At 40.2% G+C, this 13,651-nt stretch overlaps 1 protein-coding gene and 1 long non-coding RNA gene across 3 annotated transcripts in view; one reads left to right on the top strand and one right to left on the bottom strand.

Annotated features, from left to right (window-relative positions):
- LOC138970922 (harmonin-like) overlaps nucleotides 1-1,892 on the bottom strand; it is a 43,599-nt gene extending 41,707 nt beyond the window's left edge. The window contains exon 1 of the mRNA XM_070343504.1: nucleotides 1,749-1,892. Within this exon, the coding sequence (XP_070199605.1) occupies nucleotides 1,749-1,877 (129 nt within the window). The 5' untranslated portion in view covers nucleotides 1,878-1,892. The remainder of the gene's footprint in view (nucleotides 1-1,748) is intronic.
- Nucleotides 1,893-2,050: 158 nt separating this feature from the next.
- Nucleotides 2,051-13,442, top strand: LOC138970924 (uncharacterized). Of its 2 annotated transcripts, XR_011457114.1 has the most exons (3): nucleotides 2,051-2,256; nucleotides 7,971-8,119; nucleotides 12,915-13,442. It is a non-coding gene; the product is annotated as an uncharacterized lncRNA (long non-coding RNA). The 2 variants fall into 2 exon arrangements; XR_011457113.1 differs by lacking the exon at nucleotides 2,051-2,256 and having other exon boundaries at nucleotides 7,654-8,119.
- Nucleotides 13,443-13,651: the final 209 nt, after the last annotated feature.

Here is a 13,651-nt window from a genome sequence, read left to right as displayed (position 1 = left end):
GGGAACAGAAGTTCGCTTTGCGAAGAGAAACGAAATTCATAAAATTGGTCATTCTGACAAACGTGACTTCGGTCGCGTTTTATATTCGAATAGTCATAAAATATGCCTACCTTGTGTAATCAATGTATGCTCTAACATCAATGCTTTTTAAAATCAAGTTTAAAAAGCCGTAAAGCAGGCTTGAATTGGGTCAGTGAGTGACTGAGCAGACAAAAGAAAATTCAAGATGGCGACCCAAACATCAGACCGACTCAACTTTTCAGTCGGCTGGTCAAGCCATCTGGAGGAGAAAAATGCATGAAGCAGTTAAAGTTTATGATGTGTTGAGTAGTGGCCTGAGTGTCTGATGCGTTTCAGCAGAAGTGAGACAGTTGGTATTATCTGATCGACACTTCCGAACCGGCCCGACCAGCGAAACGAAATTCTTCTGTCCTCTCAACCGCTGTACCAGCAACACGCGCGTGTTCCTCCGCCGAGTGTCTTGCGCAACCACGAAAATGCCAACCATACGAATGTGGTAGAGCCTCTTAATCTCTCTAGCATTCATATTAATCTTGATTGAAGGAGACAAAAAGGCTAGTATCCAAGAACAAAGTCTTGGCCGACAAGAACTTTGCTCCGTATATCTTGTTGACTGACAGTCGCACAGTGGGGATACATTTCCAGATAAAAAAAAAACAGTAGTAAAACAGAAAGGTGTAAGGTCACACCTCTTTTGATCTTGCTACAGTGTTAATGGTGTCTGAACCACAGTAACTTGAAAGTAAAGGTACGCATTTTACCAATTACAAAGTGACGCAACTTGTATGCTCTTTCAGACAGCCTTATGCAGAAAATAAACAGACTCGCTGCAAGAGCCAGTGTGTATGGGATGGAGGTCAGCACGGAAAACTCCAAGGTCATGGTCAACATCACGAACACCACCAGTGCCACCACCACCATGAATGGAAAGCCACTGGAAGAACTGTCAAGCTTCAAGTAATGGGAGCTACCCTGTCCAAAGACAGCACCTTGATGGCAGAAATGTGCATAAGGATGACCACAGTCACAACAGCAATGGCCGGGCTAAACAGGGTGTGGAAGAGTAACAATAACTTTCAAACAAAACTGAAGCTCTTCAGGCTGCTACTTATTTCCATTCTGCTTTATGACTGCGAGACATGGACACTGCTGGCTGACCATGAACGAAGAATCCAGGTATTGCAGACCAAGTGCCTGAGGAAACTGCTGCGAACACCATAAACAGAGCACAAGACCAACGACTATACACTCAGATAGCTTGGTCAAAAGATTCTTCAGCCCCCAAGAACCTCTACTGACAACCATCAAATGTAAGAAGTTGGCCTGGTTAGACCGCGTCACAAGGCATGCCACCCTCTCCAAAACCATTCTACAAGGCACCGTTCAAGGAGGACGCAGACGCGGGAGACAACGGAAGAGCTGGTCCGACAACGTTAAAGAATGGACATATAGATGAGCTTCCCTGACCTTCAGTCAACGGCCCACAACAGAACAGCCTGGAGAAGAGTTTCTGCCTCTTCTGCCCTCTTGTCCCCCTGACGACTGTCCGGGGACTAATGATGATGATGAAAATAGAAAACATTACCAAGCCAAAAAACTCTGAACAGTATTTAAATAATACAAAAAAAGTATCAAACTAGACAGCTACAGTGTGTTTCTTAGCCAGAACACATGCGCATCATTTATGACTCAATCTACACCTTTTCAAAAAAAATTGAAGTACAAACTTCTTTCCAAAACCAAGGAAACCATTTTCCAGATATTCTGTGGCAGTATCCATACATATAGACCCATTCCGGATCATTCAGGAGAGTGTCCTCTCCATCAGAAAATGTCCATATAGTTGGACTCAGCATCTCTACACGATTCACACACAACACCAACACTTCACAACCAACTACATATAAAAAATTGATTCACTGCACATTTTTGCTCCCTTTTTTTCTTACCACTAAAACCCCCTCACACAAGCTGCCCTTTCATGTTCAATAAAAATCATTGGTGTTTATGACGCATCCCTCTTTTGTTCTCACACACGTTGAATACCTCTCCGCTAGCTGGTCTTAGCCACAGGAACTTCGATTACCTGCAGTTTTTATTACAGAAGAATAATCTTGCAGCTGCTGCAGTGTGTATATAGTATAGTTGACAAAAGCAACTGTTTGCTGCCCACATCATCATTCATCGTATACATATGCCTTGCAGCATGAGCTTGTCAGTTGTTCAATATTTAAGGTGAGTGGTGTGTATGTGTGATTGTGTGATTGTGTGTGTGTGTGTGTGTGTGTGTGTGTGTGTGTGTGTGTGTGTGTGTGGGTGTGTGTGTGCGTGTGTGTGTGTGTGTATGTGTGTGCGTGTGTGTGCGTGGGTGTGTGTGTGTGTGTGTGTGTGTGTGTGTGTGTGTGTGTATGTGTGTGCGTGCGTGCGTGCGCATGTACATGCCTGCGTGTGTGTGTGCACATGTATGCGTGCATGTGTAACTGCACATAATTGCTGGTAACAAAATACCTACATGTCTATTGTTTGCCTTTGTGTTTGTTAACCATTTGACAATACTGAAATAAACCACAAACTGGAAGTACTTTACATACCTTTGCTTGAAACAGAAGGTCTGCCATGTTTCCGTCTTGGGTCAAATCGCACTCACACACAAAAGAGACCCGAATTGGCAGGCAATTATCTTTTCACCTGACAGCAACTGCTTTTACGCACAGCTAAATGTTTTGGCAAATTGTCAGCTCCTTAAGTCACACAGAACAATTTACACTGGAAAAAACACACCTGAAAATCAGTGGCCTGAATGTACTGTAAATACACTTTCTGGAACTACTGCGCCATTCTTACAGAAATGGACTCCCACCACTTTCCTTTGACAGTTGAAGATTATTTTTTACCACAAACTGACAAACAACCCAAACCTAAAAGAACCTGCATGGATTCTGAAAGAATCACTGCCTCTACTTTATTACAGTAACTGAAAAATCAATAATGCATCAGCAAAAAGCAAACAACAGTGACAGACCTGTGCCGAACTATCAAGACCTTGATTGCATTTGCCTTACTGACAAGCAAGGACAAATGCATGAAAACGCCACAAGACAAAATTGCTCCAAATGTTGGCCATTAACTATTTCAATGCAGGCCAAGGAAGACAGCAAAGGCAATGTAGACTCACAACCTAACAAGAGATCGATCTATAATTCCTGACATGATTACTGGGGTTACATCTGGTCAAGAGTGATCAATTCTTCTTACCTTAAGGCTATTTAGTATTGGAGCAGATTTAATGTCACATTTACTAACACTGAATGTCATTCCGCCATGTAACAGGATGCATTGAGCATGTTTATTTTCTCCACAGTACAAAATTGCAATTACTCTGAAAACTTTAATATGAGACCAGTAGATTAATGTCTTCCATGAGACTCTTCCATAATGTGAATGCATCAAGGCTGTATTTGCCATTTATATATTATACAGTTTCAAAATAAATTATCCGTCAAGCTCCAAAGTGTGTTTACATGCTACCAATAATTGTAAGTATATATGTACTGCCATGACATACTTTTGTAAAGTCACAGTGGCTGCGTCAGCTGAAAAGCAGATAGTGTGTGAGCTAAATAGAATTCAAAAAACCACTTGTGACAGTGCATAAACCTGATGCATCTACTTATGCAAAATCAGGCAGTCACAGTGTCACCGTAACCAATCAAAACTCCAGCAATTAGTGTCCACGTCTAAATTTTAAGAGTCGTGGGGAAAAAAATCAGGAACAAAATATACCTGAATAATATTGGTTTTGCTTCAGTACAGCAGCTCGCTTTCCCAAGAGAGAAAGCAACCTGAATGTTCAATAGTGTAACTATGTGCAGGCATGGGAATTGAAAAAAGTAAAAAAGGCTGAACATTTGTAAGTAATGGCAAAGTCGACGGCGCGAAGCGCCTAGCCCTGCTAGGGGAGTTCGGGGGCATGCCCCCCCCCCCCCCCCCCCCCCCGTAATTTTTTTCTCCAAAGAACCCAAATGGTAAAATTTGGTGTCATCTAAGCTCCAAGTTTGCCATTAAATTCAGTTTTTAGAACCATTTTTGCCTCCCCCATTTATTTTTTCGGCGGACACTTTTGCTTTTTCGGCGCAACAAAAAAACAATTCGGCGGAAATTTGCCTTTCGACGGACAATTCCCATGCCTGAATGTGATGTGTGATAGTCACAGGACTATGTGATGTGTTATCCTTATCCTTATCGTCATACTTAAACAGACTACAATGACAGAGTACTCCACTTGTATTGATGTGAATTTTTTCTGATGCATTATCTCAGCAAATCTTCTCATGAGCAATACATTTTCAAGCAGTTTTGTGATCGCGACATCTATGATTAATTTCGGCAATCAAAATCTCCAAATTATGTCATGCTAATAATTAAAAAAGACTGCACCTTTTCAATTTCTTTAGTTTGAAGTCTGAGCTGCTCACATCTTAAAAAACAAGAGGCGAAGCCATCAAGGCTCACGTAAGAAATCGACAAACAGTAACACAAACTCAATCACTCCGTCACACACACACACACACACACACACACACACACACACACACACACACACACACACACACACACACACACACACACACAGAGAAAGAGAATAGGTGAAACTGTGCAAGAAAGCGAGACACTAGATCTAGATCTGTCTGTCTGCATGTACACTAGTTTCGGCCCGCTCAAAATAATAATGACCGAGACTTTCAGTACTTCCTTCGCGTGACGTCTAACCCTCTTACGTCAAATGTTAGAGTTTCTACCACAGACATACACACGCACGCACGCACACACATACGCACACACAGACAGACAAAAAAAAAACTTAATTATGACAAAGAAAACAAGTCGCGTAAGCCGAAATAAGAACATTTAGTCAAGCTGTCGAACTCACAGAATGAAACTGAACGCACTGCATTTTTTCACCAAGACCGCATACTCGTAGTTTCGTCAGTCCACCGCTCGTGTCAAAGGCAGTGAAATCGACAAGCCAGAATTGTGCGGTAATGGTCGCGCTGAGCAGGATAACACACTTTTCTGTATCTCTATTCTTTTTGGCGTACTGAGTTTGTTTTTAATCCAAACATATCTTATCTATATGTTTTTTGAATCAGGGACCGATAAGGAATAAGATGAAATTGTTTTTAAATCGATTTCGGAAAATTAATTTTAATCATAATTTTCATATTTTTTAATTTTCAGAGCTTGTTTGTAATCCAAATATAACATATGTATATGTTTTTGGAATCAAAAAATGACGAAGAATAAGATGAAATTGTTTTTGGATCGTTTAATAAAAAATTAATTTTAATGACAAGTTTTCGATTTTTAATGACCAAATTCATAAATTAATTTTTAAGCCACCAAGCTGAAATGCAATACCAAAGTCCGGCCTTCGTCGAAGATTGCTTTGCCAAAATTTCAATCAATTTGATTGAAAAATGAGGGTGTGACAGAAACGCCTCAACTTTTACAAAAAGCCAGATATGACGTCATCAAAGGTATTTATTGAAAAAATAAAAAAAACGTCCGGGGATATCATTCACAGGAACTCTCATGTCAAATTTCATAAAGATAAAGATCGGTCCAGTAGTTTAGTCTGAATCGCTCTACACACACACACACACAGACAACCAGAGACACACACACACACACACCATGACCCTCGTCTCGATTCCCCCTCTATGTTAAAACATTTAGTCAAAATTTGACTAAATGTAAAAAGACCACAAATCAATTTTACCAATGTGTCGACGTAAAAAATTTCAGAAAAAAACCACAGAAAAACCAATGAAAACACCACTGCACACCTGTTTATCGCGATATGCACCTTCTAATCGCACTTAAAACATCACTCCTGATCATTTTGACTGACCTCCACAACAAAGCACACACAAAAAGTATGAGGCAGTTCACAGCAGGGAGTAAATATGTCAGATAACAACCAATACACGGATTGAACAAAACAGAACAAAATCCAGTTTCAATCTCTTAAAACTTTAAGAGTCTACCACCTATGAACATTTAACCAGCCTACGCGCACACACACCTACAACACAATCAGAGAAACAACAGTAGCCACAAAGTATAACAGAATTATGCAAAAAGTCTGGATGATCAAGCAGTGTAGCTGTGACTGTGTGTTCAATGATGACAGTCATTGAGACCCAAATTATACAGTCCAGATTATACAGTAGAGATAAAGACAGACACATAGGCCTGAGCGAGACAATCAGATAACTGCTACACTCCTCCAGGCAAAACCTTGTGTCAAGTTGCAACTTCCACTTTATAGCCGTGTTTGCATGATAAGTTTTGGTGGGGACTGAAGAAGAGGTACAGACTCACTGATCAAGGAGGATAGAAAGACTTGAATAATAACAGTCCTCCCTGTATAGATATGTGCACATGAGCACACACACACAGACGCAAAGGTTACTGGGATGGGTTTTTTACTGGGGAGGGGGTGGGTATATCTCGTTTCATAAAAACAATTCATTGAAATGGGTAAAAAAAAGAAGAACATAAGTATACCAAAAGGCAATGACTGACTTCAATAAAAATTATATAGCCGCACTCAAATAAATAAATCCCTGAGCAACGTAAATAAAATCACAAAGGGTACGGAAAATTGTAAAAAGAAGGGCAAAGCCCATACGACTCACATGCTTTACACATTTTTCCTACCAAAATACATGTGACCTTGACCTTGGGTCAAGGTCATGCAACACAAAGCTGTTAATTCAAGACATAGGAAGTACAATGGTGCTTATTGGCTCTTTCTACCATGAGATATGGTCACTTTTAGTGGTTCACTACCTTATTTTGGTCACATTTCATAAGGGTCAAAGTGACCTTGACCTTGATCATATGTGACCAAATGTGTCTCATGATGAAAGCATAACATGTGCCCCACATAATTTTTAAGTTTGAAACAGTTATCTTCCATAGTTCAGGGTCAAGGTCACTTCAAAATATGTATACAATCCAACTTTGAAGAGCTCCTGTGACCTTGACCTTGAAGCAAGGTAAACCAAACTGGTATCAAAAGATGGGGCTTACTTTGCCCTATATATCATATATAGGTGAGGTATTCAATCTCAAAAACTTCAGAGAAAATGGGAAAAATGTGAAAAATAGCTGGTTTTAAGGCAACATTTATGGCCCCTGCGACCTTGACCTTGAAGCAAGGTCAAGATGCTATGTATGTTTTTTGGGGCCTTGTCATCATACACCATCTTGCCAAATTTGGTACTGATAGACTGAATAGTGTCCAAGAAATATCCAACGTTAAAGTTTTCCGGACGGACGTCCGGACGAACGGACGTCCGGACGGACGGACGTCCGGACGTCCGGACGGACGGACGGACGGACGGACGACTCGGGTGAGTACATAGACTCACTTTTGCTACGCATGTGAGTCAAAAAGAACTAAAAGGAAAAAATCTCTGCATGCAAAAATTGTAGGATTTACTGATTCAAGAAAAAGAATAATAAGCTTAAAATAGTTGAATGAAATGTGATCCTGTTAATGACTCGGGTGTCTCTCCAGGTGAACATTCCAAAGGCAAGGAGTGCACAACAATTTCACCCCCACCGTCCTATTCCCTCAACAAGTGTTGCAAAGTCAAATTAAGAGCCACCGTCCACACAACAGGCAGCACACGGGGCATGTATGCCTTATGCCTATGAGCAAACTCTTTCTCTATCCACAGACAAACATAACTCCTTTCTGCCAAAACACAAAACCAAAATGACATGAAGGGTTCAAAACATACATCTCCAGAGCAGGGGCCTTAACTAGCTGGCTGCCAGTTTCGGCAAGAAGGGATTTAACTATTTGGCCACAGTGGTGAGTGGTGGCGGCTGAGGGTGTAAGGTAAAGTTGTATCCACCTTATGCATTGTTCTCAGCCCACAGCCCCAGCAAGATAAACAGTGCAGGCTTGTTTCAACATTTGCCCACAGACCGCTCATCATCTGCTTGGTTCTGTGCCCTGCACGCGGCCACTGACTGTCAACATGCTACTGTCCTGCCACCCTCACTGCTTCCCTAACAAACTGTGAGTACGGCAAGGCTTATTTCTTACTTTTGGACTGTGCACCACAAAAGCTATTTCTTTTGTCTCTAAACTTGTACTTTTGGACACACACAAAAAAAGAGAAAAGATCATGTACGTGTGCTGATTGCATTCAGAGAATTGTGAGTACCACAACATGTTTCTTTCTTCTGTACACTGTAGTTTTAATCAAGTTAATGCCACAGTTAAAACAAAATGTGTTGTTTACATCCAGACAATTGCAAAAGCATGTACGTACTACAAAAGGTGTTTCTTCCGTCTACACAAGTCAGTGTCGTATTAACACCACACTGAATTGTTTACACCCAGAACATTATCTTATTCTACTTCATCAATGTTTACTTCTGAGTTGATCAATACAACTGCGAGTATTACGAAAAACAGTATCAGCTAAGCTTACATGATTTATTTACACACAAGCGACTTCAGAATTATACCTTTTTAACTGTGGCATTAACTGTGGCATTTTACTTAGCCCTCTTCACATGGGGCTGTGAGCCTGTGTATAAGGCCAGCATAATAACAAAAGTTTTCATTTTAATTCCTGTTATTTTTCAAACAAACCCTACAGACAAAACAACTTTTTCTGAGATAATAAATGTGCTGCCACAAGTGTTGTTTAGCCCTTTATTCTTAGCTGTTTTCTGATTTCATTATGATTTTCAACACGTTCTTACCTAAAAAGCACTGACCACTGTGCTCTATCACAATTCACATATAGCTCGGATAAGAGAATCATGAGTGTGTGTTCACATCTGTGGAAGTCCACTTTACAAATTCAAGGGCATTAGTTTTTTTAAGCTAGTATATAAATTCATCAAACCTTATTCCTCAATCTTTGTAAATTTCAAGATCACAAAAAGCATATTGGAGGCAATCTTCCCTGGCAGAAAAACAATGGCAACTGTGGGTGAGAAAGTATGTTTTGGCCTTTTGATAATCTTCCCTGAACTTTTTTTTCTGGAACAAAACAAATGGCTGATGCAGAAACTCTTTCTGAACAAAACTTTCATTGAGGAACAAGAACATCAGCCAGGAAGAGTAGACAACCCTCCCTGTTTTTCTCTTTCGTCGTCTAATCAGAACACAAAGACGCTTTCATTGAGCTAGGAGAATGCCCTCAAAGGAGAATAGGCAACTCTCTCTTTCACACACTTTCATCGACCTCTGAGAATACCAGCAAGGAAGAAAAGGCATATATATCTTTCTATCAGCCATAAAAATTGGAATACATAAACATGTCAATACTTTGATTGAGCAATGCAATCACCTCTCTCTCTCTCTCTACCGATCCCTTCCTAATTCTTTCTCTCTCTCTACCGATCCCTTCCTAATTCTCTCTCTCTCTCTCTCTACCGATCCCTTCCTAATTCTTTCTCTCTCTCTCTACCGATCCCTCTCTCTCTCTCTCTCTCTCTCTCTACCGATCCCTTCCTAATTCTTTCTCTCTCTCTCTCTCCACCGATCCCTTCCTAATTCTCTCTCTTTCTCTCTCTCTCTCTCTCTCTACCGATCCCTTCCTAATTCTTTCTCTCTCTCTCTCTCTCTGCCTACTTTGAACACACAAACATCACACACATTTATTGAGCCATATGAATACAAACAAGGGAAAGAATTGCAGGTAACACTCTCTCTCTCTGTCTCTCCCACTGGAACACAGATAGATACATTCAGTGATTCAGAAAAGGCTTTACGAGAATGTGGAGACTGAACGATGATCTCTCTCTCTCTTTCTCTCTTAGGCCAATTGGGAAACTCAAACATACACACACTTTTATCGAGCCAAGAAAATGGGAGCAAGGGGAAGAAGGCAGGTGTGTCAAGAGCACTGCACAATTGACATAACCTGGTGTTTGCTTAGTTATTTACCTGCCATGACCTTACCACCAGTCCCAGCAACCTAAATCCTCAAGGCATTTAAACTTACAATACTGAGTACGGTAGCTTTTTTTCTTTTTCCTTATATTGTTGCTCTTGTTTCCATTGTGGGGCAGACAAAATGATAAACAGAAGGCTTCTTCGCTCTCCAAAATGTCACTGCTCTTAAAAAATTATATTAATAATGGCTGATCAGCAAATTAAATTAGACTTCCACAGTACACACGACCAGCAAGCCCAACAGTTTTGTAATTTCTTTGACCAACAATCCTGCCCCGAGAGATTAACTTTGAGATAGTCTGCACTGACAGTCAATGTTTCATGGTTGCTGATCATCTTTCTTGTAAGTTCTTGTTAGCAGCCACGCCAGAATAATATAGCTTCTGTATAAGTTTTCACTGAAATGCTGATATTGCATTAACCTTGCTCCCAAAAACATTTGTTTTCCATCACAAGGTAAAATACATTAATAGGTTCGGTGGGTTGGTTAAGTTTCTTATTTTATTTCATTGCAGTTTGTTCTTGATTTTCACGGTGCATGTTGCTTTTTATTGGCCAGAAATCATACCAGCTGTGTCTCCTGGATGTCGAAGAAGAATAACCGTCCCTGTAAGTGTGGAAAATTGAGTTTTGTCATTTTTTTCTTCAACGGTTAAAAAAAGTTCTAGGGTCAGGAGGATGTAAAAAAGGTTGGTCGGGAATCGGAAACATTGACAAAAATTGTCTTGGCCTAGTCTCTCATTTTAGGTTCACATAATTCAGTATTATATTTATCACTGATCAATAATAAATTAGTTGACGAATCACCTCTACAAAACTGATTCCCATGTGGAAAGCCTACCTCATAGTCATACACCTTGGGGACAAAGGTAGCTTTACTGGAAACTTATTAAAAGCAATACTACAAAAACAAAGTCAGCAAGAATGAGACTTGCATGATATGGTTTCAAATGCAAAGAGCAAGTAACAATGAGCACCCAAGGGAAGCAACTGCAGAATACTCTTCCTTTAATGATTATAAGCTTAGTTACTGCCCTTGTTCCTTGACGGCCTTTGCCAAAACAAACAGCTGTCCTCCTGTTTTGCCTTTGAAGCAAATGGCAGTTATTTTCGGGGACATTGGAAAGACATAAAACATGAAAATCACAGAAAAAAGACACATATTCGACACAAATGCCATCTGGCTCAAGATTTGCATCCTATGATTCATACACTGGGGTTGCAGGCAAACCTGCTCCTGTATGCTAGCATACAATCTGCACTAAACCCATCATACCTTGCAGTAGGAAGACACATGTGTGTAGGAAAGGATAACATTCCATAGAATCTGTCTCGTTCTAGTATAAATGGCAAGCCAGTAGCACTCTAGAGACAGAAATATCTAAAACAAAAAAAGCACTCTCATATTTCATAGTCAGACCTGATGAAATTGATCACACTGAAAGGTGTAAGACTTTCCCCCCCCCATCTTTTTATAGAGAAAGCACTTGATTTTAGTTTCAATGTTTTTGGGGTGGTTTTGAGATGCATGCATTTTCTCCACAATCAAATTTTTCCACATAAATACCTTCTTTCTGAAAAAAATATTGCAACGATGGGGGGTGGGGTGGTGAATGGTATTCTAGGGAATGGACTAAACTGAGCAGAACCAGGGCTTTAAACTCTGCAGCCAATTGTTGTAAAATATAACTATCTCTCGAGTCTCACTCTCTGTGTGGATTAAAGCTATAGCTGCTGCTATTTTTCTCAGAACCAGAACCTTTCTTCACTCTATCTCTGTCAAATAAAGCAACATGTTTTTTTAACCTCAACTCAGACATGAAGAGACCAATATTTCAACACCTGCAATGGATTAAACAACATGCGCACTGTTTTTTTTCTCAAGGTGTTTTACAGAAAATGAAAGGGGTTAAGCTTTCGCTACCTAATAGCTGTCTAAAACAGCGCATCATACTCATAGCCTATTCTTTTCTTTCTGCATGCATACTAGGGGTGGGGCTAGAGAGGGAGGTGGTTTATGGTGGCTGGCTCTCGTACAAGTTGTTTTCAATTCCACATATTTTATGTTCCAAATTCAGGCTGTGTTACGCACACACACTTTCAACACAGGCACATGCGTGCACTTTATACTTTTTTTGTAATTTAAACGCAGCACTATTTCACTTTCAGTGAAGACAACAAAACCGAGTATCTCAGAAAGGCTACAATCATTAATAAACACTCTCTCTTGTGGCCTTGCCTGACAGAAAAGCCTTGAGTGCATGCAGGAATGATAGATGTACTCTCACCTATTGATTTTCTCTACTGTGTGCACAGTTACCAAAGCATGCCTCCTGTCTCACTCACTGACTCAGTCCCAGCACTTCAGGAAAAAGTGGTTGGACCAGTTTTCTGCCTCCGGCCCAGAAATAGAGAACAAGTGACAGTGCAAAGGTGCCTGTGTGTAAACAAACGGTGCTGCATATGATAAGAGCTGTGAACAGCCCCAATAACCTCTCAAGGGGCTATACTGCATACTTTACTACATATATCACCCAATACTCAAGTTCCAAGTCTACATGTAGGGTAGGGAAAGTAACCACTCTATTGTTAAAGAGAACATTTGGTTGCCAAATATTTTACGCTTGGTCCATCAAAACCACAAATAATTTGACATAGACCTGGTTCTAAGAATGAATACTAAATAGAACCCAGCTCACATAATGTGAGACAGACCAACAGGTACACATACCAACCGCAAAATGAATGGTAGGCAAACCATTCCAGACGGGAGAAGAAATTTGATACCTCCCTCTTAAAATAAATCTCTAAAATATCATCTATCAATTTGAACGGGATATGTAGAATAACGAAGCGCTTTTGAGATTTAATCTGTTCCCTTTTCTGTTTGGATTTTCAGTGCAGATGACGAGCACAGAGCAGAACTGAAGTCGTGAAGACAACCTCAGAATCATCCACATTATGTTACGCTCTGATGAACACAAAGATAAAATTAAACAGTATTGTCTTGCTCTAAATATCCATCAACAACTTACCAGACGATGGAAAAACTTGGCAAACTTTCTTTCCATCATGAATGCAGAGTAAAGTTGACAGAAGCGTTGAGCACCTTGTCGTTGCTTTCAGGATTGTTTGGTTTGGAGCTGGGTGTATCAAGGGAGGTCAATCTTGTTGTTGGCGCATCAAGGGACAAGACTCTATGTCAGTAGCAGACGATACAATTAAAACGATAGATTTTAAATAATGTTTGGGGTGGGCTGGCTACATTTGTTCACAATTATGAACAAAGAAGTATATCCAATTGCTGGCCTTCACATTCTTTACTTCCATTCTTATGTGAGAAAGAAAATTGTGCTTTTGTTGTCAATTTTCACTGTAATATTAAAATATGATTTGGATTTTCAATAAAGTTTTCTTGATAAACTTACCACTTGATTTTCACTGTGTGCACAGTGTGTGAAAGATAAGTATTTTTGTTTTTATTGTAGTCTGTGCACCTCAAATTGGAAATGCCTGCCTGTTTATATTCTGTGCATCAATCAGACATATATTTTGCTCCAAGAAAGGACACAAGCAAATATGCCACCAAGCACACAAGGTAACCACATATATGCAAGCACACACAGGCACATGCAC

Source organism: Littorina saxatilis, linkage group LG7, assembly GCF_037325665.1.
Source record: "Littorina saxatilis isolate snail1 linkage group LG7, US_GU_Lsax_2.0, whole genome shotgun sequence".
Lineage (NCBI taxonomy): Eukaryota > Metazoa > Mollusca > Gastropoda > Littorinimorpha > Littorinidae > Littorina > Littorina saxatilis.
The sequence above is the reverse complement of the archived record's forward strand: the minus strand, read 5'-3'. Positions and strand labels throughout refer to the sequence as shown.